Source organism: Musca autumnalis, unplaced genomic scaffold, assembly GCF_047663935.1.
Source record: "Musca autumnalis isolate F117 unplaced genomic scaffold, ASM4766393v1 scaffold_5, whole genome shotgun sequence".
Classification (NCBI taxonomy): domain Eukaryota; kingdom Metazoa; phylum Arthropoda; class Insecta; order Diptera; family Muscidae; genus Musca; species Musca autumnalis.
The window spans coordinates 28,940,841-28,950,360 of record NW_027412088.1 but is presented as its reverse complement, the minus strand read 5'-3'; the positions used below and the strand labels follow the sequence as shown (position 1 = coordinate 28,950,360).

Genomic DNA, 9,520 nt, shown 5'->3' with positions numbered 1-9,520 from the left:
CTCTGCTCTTCTCTGAGAAGCTCTTCTGCTCTTCTTTGAAAAGAGCTTATTCTATTCTATGAAGAGATTTTCTGCTCTTCTATGAGTTCATCTTCTGCTCTTTTATGGGAAGATCTTCTGATATTTCAATAGAATTCTTTCTGCTCTTCTCTGAGAATAACTTATTTTCTTTTGTGAAAAGAGATTCTGCTCTTCTATGATAAGATCTTCTCCTCTTCCACGAAAATTTCTCTCTTCTATGAGAAGAACTTTTTCTCTTCTATAAGAATACTTTCTTTTCTTCTGTGAGAAGAGCTTCTGCTAATGTTTGAGAAGGCCTTCTGTTCTTCTATAAGCAGACCTTTTTTCTATGCCAAGGCCCTTCTCCTCCTCTAAGAAAAGTCCTGAAACTTATTTCAATCAATATATTGCCGAATATATTCAGCTCTTCTATGAGAAAATCTTCTGCTCGTCTATTAGAAGAAATACATTTGTTTGGAGAGATGACGAGGCTGTGAGATGACCTTATGATCTTCTTTTAGAAGACCTTGTGTTCTTCTGAGCGATGAACATCTGTTCTTCTGCGAAATCTTAACAACATTTTCGGTTATTTTACATCCAAAGTTCAAATAGATTGTTTTCAAAAAATTATTGTGGAAATATAGCGTCCCTACAGTGTTGATTAAATTCATTGATTCATTATATGAAATTTTTTGTAATACTTACAATTCAGAAACTACAACTTTCTTTGTTGTTGTCTCATTATATTGAGATTTATTTAGTGGTTGGTATTTTGTTATTGTAGTTGGGCTTTATACATATTCAAAGGAATATGGTACAGTGGAGCGTTGGATGTTAGACCAACATTAAGCTAACATACCCACACACAGAAATTCTTTTATTAGTGATTTTTCTCTGCGTGAGTTTATGGGTTTTGGATGTATTTACAAAGACCCCAAAAGATGTTTTGGATTTGAGGTTATGTGCAATAAGTAAATAAAAAGAATTGGAAATAATACAAGGGAGTCAACGATATATATTTATTTTATTTTTATATATTTATAATTTATTTTATAGTTTATTTATTAAAATTAATTAAATTTAATATTAACGGCAGTAATATTCGTTTCGTATAAAAAAAATATAATATGTCATATATTTTACATGTCTTCTTTATACACAAATTAAAAGAAAAATAATAAAAAAATAATGGAAAACAAAATGGTCCTTTACATAACAAATAAAAATTTAAATATAATTAACATTTAATTTTTTAGAAATTTGTGCAAAAGTTAGTTCATTTTTAAGGAAAATAATACAGGATAAGCAAGTAAAGAAAAATTGATGAAGGTGAGGAATAATTTATTTGACATTAGGAGTTTTGTGATGACATTGGGGGGTTGGTTGATGGTTTTCTGTTCGTTTAACAACTACCCAAAAGTCTTTATAAAAAAAGCATTTTAAATAAAACTATTGCAGTTCTGTTTTAAAAAATACAATAAAAAACATTATAATATACACTAAGCTTGAACATATACAGACATATGTATGGTGTATTCGTACTATATATAAACAAATATTTACTTACAAATGTAATGATGTATAAAAAGAAAAGTAAAGAAAACGGGGCAAGTGGTTATGCTTTTTCGAAATATTTATGATGGGAGGAGATAAAGAGATAATTTTGGAAACATGGAAAACATTTACAAAAGCTTACCACATCAATTTCTTTGGGTATTTTATATCCCTTTCTTTGAATTGATGTAGAAACGAGGATAACGATTTTAAAATGCAGTTAAAGTTTGGCTACAAAATTTACAAAAATGAAGGTAGTTTCAAAAAATGTAAAAAGAGCAAAGATGGTGAAAGGGGGTTTTAATTAACTAATTTCTTAAGTTTTTTTTAATTGATTTTAATATCAGAAAAAATGGAGAATTGTTTTGTTTAAATTATTTTAATAATTTTATGACTACAGCACTGTGAAATTTCATTTGGGAATGGTCAATTTTGGGCTTTGAAACTTTAAGCTCTTATGGCTTATTTGTAAAATGTTGTATAAGCTTAAAGCTCGATGGATTCCCGTTGTTTTCAAATGTTATTCAATTTCAAGTGCATAGAAAATTTTGATATTTTTTTAATTTTTTAAGAAAATGTGTACCACTGACTTCTGTTCTGTTAGAGAGCCTTTAACACTTTTAGCAGCTACAATAAAAGCTTAAACACAGCTTTTACTATATAACACATTTCAAGCTTTGCAGTATTTCCATTTGTAGCCTTGAAATATGAGATATTTTACATTCTAAGGAATAACCACTGGGTCAGGGTGTGAGTATTCCATTAAAGGCTTTTTTTGCTTCGTTAAAATGTTCGTTAAGATTCATGAGTGTTTGTGTGTATGTGTGTCTTTTAAACTTTGTACATGTGTTTTTGTCTTTTCGTTGTTATGTTTTCTTTCTTTTTTTAGAGAAAATCTTGTTTTTCCCAACTGGCCTGTAGGAAACTGAGTATTGGTGTTTTCGAAAATTTTCTCCAAAAAATATTTATTAGCTTGGTTATGTTCTGTGAGTATGTGTGTGTCCTGGTTTTAATTAATTGGTATGGGTGGGGTATGATCACCACATGTTGGGAAACCTGGTGGCACTGGTGGCAAATCGGCATTTGTTCCCACTTGCAAAATCAAATTCATACCAATCACAATGTGGAACAAGAAATGACAATGGAATAACCAGAAACCTAAGCAAGAAAGAAATGGTATAATTAATATTTAAAAATTGTTATTTAAAATGTGTATCCTTACCAGGATTATCAGCTCTAAATCTCAGTACCACATAACCATTATTGGGCACCGCAATGGTATCTTTTGTTGGTGGCAAATTATATTGTCTGTGCAATAGACCACGTCTATCCAAATCGAGAGCATGTTTCAAATTGATCTTTTTCACATTGGTATCGGGTGAACGGCCAATACCCACAACACTGAAACCATAACCGTGCAAATGGAAGGGATGTGACAAGTTGGGTTGTTGGACTGCAAATAGAAAATAATAAAGAAATTTGAAAAATTGCCAAAATTATGAAACAATAATATGGTCTGTTCCAGTACTGCAAGAATCTACTAAGTTTTACTATTTTTTCCGATAACATAAAGGAAAAAATGTTATCGTAGTAAAAAATAGTAGCTTCTTGCAGGTTCTGGAACACAGCAATAATTAAATACAAAACAGTTTTAACTTCAGAGCCATTGGGGCGTATAACAGACGACAACAATCATACGTACCGAAGTACTAAAGTAGGCTTGTTAAGAATCTTCGTTATTTTAAAAGTACTTCAAAATTAAATTAGGAAAAATCATATCAGAGTTAAAGTTCTATAAAAAAATAAAATTAAAAACTATGGGGAAATGAGATCAATATGAGTGATGAATTTCTTCTTTATAAAAAGAAGAAGATAGACAAGAGAGACTTCTGTCATGTCAATGACTACATGTCGCTTCATATTGGCTCAATGAAATTGGTGCTATCATATCTTAAGACACCAATTTTAGAGAAGTTGTTCATGCTCAAATACAGCAATTTCTGAGTGCAACCACGGTGGCCCCCACAACCCTCATGCCCTACATAAATGTTTATATATCATGTCCTCACAAAAATTCGAATGAAGAAGTTGTGTAAGTTGCTATAGTAATTGTAATGCTTTAGTTATTGTGACGTATACATTACGACAATGTTTATACGCACTGATGTTCCGGACAATAAAATTAGAGAACTGATCAGAGATCTTCAATAAGCCACAGACAAAAGCGAGCCACTTAGATACACACAAATATTTTTGGTTCTAGAGCATTTTAATAGCAAATGTGTTTGCCACTCGAATATTTTTACCACACAACAAAAAGCAATTGATGATTTTACGGCTGTTGCTTGAACATTAGAGGGTGGAATGAGTGTAAATCAGCCAAGATCACCCATATACGTTAACGTGACTGCAACAACAACATATGTTCTCTTTATTCTCATCTGTCGTGGTTTGGCAAAGGAAAGACTCGCTCAGAGAGACTAATGCACAATTTATTTTGAGCATCACCGGTGTAAATCGAATTTTGACTTGTGTGCAAAACTCACAAGTGCTCTCTTGATCGTAGGTGAGTGACACAGCATACTCACGAAGAATGAGGGTGAAAAGTATGAGGATTGTGTTTTGTGTGCCCTTGCATGTTGTGTGTTCTTGTAAGCGATTTTCTTTTGTTTGTAATATAGTGTGTGTTTTTGTTTATGCCTTACATTGGGTGATGTTACTTGTTGCTTGGGTGTACTCATTATCATACAAGTGTCTGAGACAATTGTGCCTCTCTGTCTCTCAAAGAGCATAAGACAATCGATTGAGTGAAAATTGTTACTTGTTGTTCAATGAGTGAGAAGGTAAGGCATACAATTTTACCGAGTGCACAAAACGACACGGCAAAGTATACCCGAGTGTCTGTGAGTATGTATTTTAAGTGAACTTGTTTTTTGGTGCCAATCAATACGGTTGCTTGTTTTTTAGCAAGTGGCTCATGAGTGGCAAATTGAATTTCTCTGGAATTGATTAACATAGAAAAATTTTTGAGACGTCAGAAAGCGTGCTTCTTTCTAAACTTTTATAAGAGATTTTTTCGAAAAGTGTTGATGTTTTTATATAAAGACGTGTTGGTCAGTTCGTATATCACACGAAATGCTTTTCTGTGAAAATACCTTCCTACTTTCTACGAGAAGAGCTTCTGGTATTCTATGGGAGGATTGTGTTCTATTAGTAGATCCTTCTGCTTCCTATAGGAATACCTGCTCCAGCATTAGAGGACCTTCTCGTCTTCAATGAGAAAGCTTTCTTTTACTTTATTAAAAGACCTTTCGATCTACTACGGAAAGGCCTTTCTCTAATTTGATTAGCTAACCAGCTTGTTTTCTGTGAGAATAACTTTTGTTTTCTAAGAGAATACACTGTGCTCTTATATGAGAAGACATTTTCTTCTTCTACTAGAAGACCTGTAGCTTTTTTACGAGAAGATCTTTTGGTCTTCTATGGAAAGATTGTTTGGTGTTCTATGAAAAGACCATTGGTCTTCAAAGGAAATACCTTTTGGTTTTCTATGAAAAGACCTTTTGGTCCTCTATAAAAAGATCTTTTGACCTTCATTGAGAAGACCAATGTCTTCTCAGAGATCATTTTTCTTCAAAGAGAAAACCATTTGATTTTCTACCAGAAGACCTTTTGGTCTTTTATCAGAAGACCTGTTGGTGGTCTATCGGAAGACCTTTTAGTCTTCTGTAGGAGGACCTCTTCGGTTTCTACGGAAAGACCTTTTAGTCCTCTATGAGTTGACCAACTGATTATGCTTTAGAAAACCAACTGATCCTCTATGAGAAGACCAACAAATTCTCTATTAGAAGACCAACTGGTGTTCTCTCAGTCAACTTTGCCGACAGAAAAATACCCTAAGCCTGTGTGAATTGAAACACTTCATTCTCGAAAAACGTTTGTACTTAGGGAGTTTTCAGGGAGCATGAACTTGCGGACAAAACAGAAATATGGATTTGGATTAAAGCTCAAAGTTTTGTGGGGAGGTACCTAAAGGAATGGACCGATATAGTCCGTTTTGGAAGTGGGTCTTATTTTGGGAGTCATTCCTCTCGATAAATATCGCGCCCACCAGTCATTTCAGTTGGTCACTATATAATTTAGACCATTATATCAGGAAACCTGGACTACCGACGCTGTAAACAGGCACACTAGGTGTACCTTCGGTAAAAATTTCCAGGGAGCCTCGAACATACCTTTAATCGCACTTAAACCAAAATGTTGAACTTTTGTATGGATTTTACCCCAAGAAGTGTTGTCGGTCCACTTCTTGGGGTAAAATCCATACAAACTTTTGAACATTAACTAAGTTTGGACACAATATTTCGAGATCGAAAGTTTGGAACAAGTCGGTTGCTCCGTTTATGACATATCGAGAGTATCATTTTAGTGAATATTTTCGAACTTTTGTGGGGTTGCTCCGTATATGAGACATCGAGCGTACCATTTTAGGTAATATTTTCGAACTTTTGTAGGGGAGGTATCGGAAGAAGTGGACCTATAAGCACCACCTTCGAATTTTATTTAATATTCGAAGAAATATTACGATTTACAAAGTATGAACCAACGCAGTATTCGATTCGAAAATTGTCGTGCGCACCAGTCACTAAACTTGCTGGCCGTAGGGGTTTTTTACAGCTTTCGACTAATTTTCTCAGGAAGTATGGACTTGTCACTAAAAAGACTTCTACCATTCTTGCAACAAGGCGCCTACTACCTTGAATGCAACCTGTTGCAAGAAAATCAAAACGATTTGAGAGGAGGTCTTAAACTGCACTTTTCCGAAATTTTGTGTGGGAGGTATATTATAGGTACATTATAACCTGATCTGTGCCTCACGATGTGCAAAGTATGGGTCAACGCGATTAGGCAGTAACCGAGAGTTATCGTGCGCACCATTTTAGCGAAAAGTTTTGAACTGTTGTGTGGGTGGTAACCAAAGGAGTGGTCCAATATGGCCCATCTTAGAACTTGATATAAGTTTGCGCAAATTATTACGACTGCCACATTTTGGATCGAATTGGTTTATCCGTTGCAGAGTTATCCACTACACATGGTGCCTTAGCGGGGTTTTACAGCTTTCAGGCAATTCTCTCAAGAAGTATGGACATGCCCCTGAGTAAAACATGTTTCGTCGTGATGGGGGCAGCGAATACAAGTTGTTACAACAAAAATCAAAACGATTCGAGCGGAGGTCTTAGACTGAACTTTTCCGAAATTTTGTGTGGGAGGTACCAGAAGGAGTGAACCAATATTCGAACTTGATCTATGTCTGGTAGAAGTACTACGATGTGCAAAGTATGGACCGGTTATCCCCTTCAAGAGCTTCGTGCGCATAATTTTTGGGAGGTACCAAGACCTTAAGGTCTTCTTTGAAAATACCTTTATATCTTTCTTAAGAAGACTTTTAGGTTTTTCTTTTAAGTTCTTCTATGGAAAGGCCAACTTATCCTCTATTAGAAGAATATCTGGTCTTGCACCAACTGATCTTCTATTAGAGGACCTGGTCTTCTGTGAAGACCTGCTCTTCTATGGAACACCTATCAGAAAATCTTCTCAAGGAAGAGCTTATGTTTTTCTCATAGAAAAAGGTCTTCTCATAGAGTACCAGCAGGTTTATATAGGAGAAGATGGTCTTCTTATAGAAGATCAGATTATATTCTCATAGAAGAGGAAAATTGTAGGATAAGATATTTAGGTCTTCGATGGAAAGACCTTTTGGTCCTCAATGAGAAGACTATCTGCAATTTTCTGAGAAGACAATTTGCGTCTTCTTAGAGTGCATAATCCGCGTATTAAATGAGAAGTCATTGAGCAGCCTTTCTAGCCTTCCGTGAGTATACTGTTTGCTCTCCGATTAGCAGACCTTCCGCTCTCCCATGAAAAGGCATTCTAGGAGAAGACCTATTGCTCTTCTATGAGAAGAATTCCTGTTCTTCAATGAGAAGACATCTGATATTCTATGAAAAGATTACTGCTCAGCTATGATAAGATTTTCTGCTCTTCGGTGAGGAGACCATCCAGTCATCTACGAGAAAAGCTTTAGATATTATGTCCTCTCACCAATATATAAATATTCTGGTCTTTTATTTTTTAGACCTACTGGCTTTCTATGAAAAGATCTTCAATGGTCTTTCATGTTCCTCTATTATAAATCTTCTATTTGGTCTTATTCGAGAATATCCTTTGGTCGCATGAAATAACTCTATGAATAGGTCAGGTGGAATTGTTCTTTTATATATTCTGTACTTCTTTGGGATATTATCTTCTGTTCTTCCACTAGAAGTCCTTCAGGTCTGGAAGATAATATTTTCTATACTTCAATCAGTATACTGGTTCACCCTTTAATGCGAATCAACAAATACATATTTGTAATTATTAATAAGTGGGACATGGTGATGTATACGTTGTGACAATAGTTATACGCACTGATGTTCGCACCGGTACAAATTGGTTCACATTGAGCATATCTTATGACGAATGCTCAAAAAATTGTGGTATCGAAGATAAAATTGTCCCATCATCATGAGTTTTTACCCTATCTCAGAAAAAAGTAAAACGGGGACAGGGGCTCAGTTCTGTTCTATGAAAATGTGAAATGAAAACTTGTACAAAGGAGAAAACTGTCAACTGAAAAAAATATAAAGTGAATATTTTTCATTTCAAATTTTCACAGAACTAGAATCCAGCCCTAGAACTCATAATATGCATCAACTGTGCGTTATATTTATGAATATTTTTTCTGTGTATTTTAACTTCCCTCTCATAAAAAAAAATAAAACTCACCAAAAACTGTTTTTGCTAACTATCAAATAAATATCATTTTGGGAACAGAGTTCACAAAATGCATGAATCTGAACATTGGAAAAACACTTTGAATACTATTCATGTATGCATTATTTTTATGTGTCTTTAAACCCAGATTTCTTTAAAGCTCGACTTGATACTCTAATTTAGAATAACATTTTTAGGAACAGTGCTAATAATATGCATGAACAACGGCAACATATTTTGATAATGTATATCGTCACCATAAATGCCGGAAGACGTAACCAACAAAACGAAAACTTTACAGGAGAGGCAAAAAACATTATAAAATTAAAAACTGTTTTATGAATTATTAATCTTATGAAGGCGAGTATATGGGATATTATCGATCATATACGAAGGGTAATAAGTAGTGAAACCAAAACCGTTGAAGTGCTTAGTTTTGAGATCCTCCATTACAATAAAATCTGCAATATTATCCCATTTTCCGAAATGCCATTTCTTGAATAGGATCGTTGTTTTTGAACGTAGAAGCTTGAAATTTTGCCAGAGCATGTATTTTAGCTTTATGTATCAGATTACGTCAAAAAACGAATTTCGATTTTCATGTCGGTTACGTCTTCGGGCATTTATGGTGACGATATATACATAATATGTATCAATTATTTTTTTTCTGTGTATTTATATCCTGAATTTCTTAAAGTAAAAATATCCATTAAGAAAATCTAAAAATAGTTCTTATTTCTTAATTTGAATATGTTTTCCAATGCCTTTATGGACATGCTCATATTCACTAGGTTATGAAGTCATGAAAATTAGATCAAATGAACCGAAATATAAAAAGAGATAAACTGAAAACAATTGCAGTTACACCCACCCAGGTCTTTGTTAAGGTTTGCGGTGTGCCAAAAAGACAAAAGAAAAATGAAACCAACTAAAAATACAAATAAGGTAACAATTTTAAATGTTTCCGTTTGTTCTCACCAGCCACGGCAAATCGTCATCGTCAATACACCAACGCATTAATGATTCAGTTAAACATTTTTGTTTATATTGATATTATCAGCAAAGTAAACGTTTTGCTGCTGCCGACAGTATAGGGGACAAAACATTACACAGTCAGCTAAGGATAAATGCAATTTGAATAAAGGAAAAAATA

General features: G+C 34.1%; 1 protein-coding gene across 1 annotated transcript in view; it reads right to left on the bottom strand.

The window, feature by feature from the left end:
- Positions 1 to 2,425: 2,425 nt before the first annotated feature.
- stw (laccase) overlaps positions 2,426 to 9,520 on the bottom strand; it is a 316,854-nt gene continuing 309,759 nt past the window's right edge. The window contains exons 9-10 of the mRNA XM_073957009.1: positions 2,777 to 3,007; positions 2,426 to 2,712 (exon numbers count right to left, since the gene is read on the bottom strand). Of these exons, the coding sequence (XP_073813110.1) occupies positions 2,564 to 2,712; positions 2,777 to 3,007 (380 nt within the window). The 3' untranslated portion in view covers positions 2,426 to 2,563. The remainder of the gene's footprint in view (positions 2,713 to 2,776; positions 3,008 to 9,520) is intronic.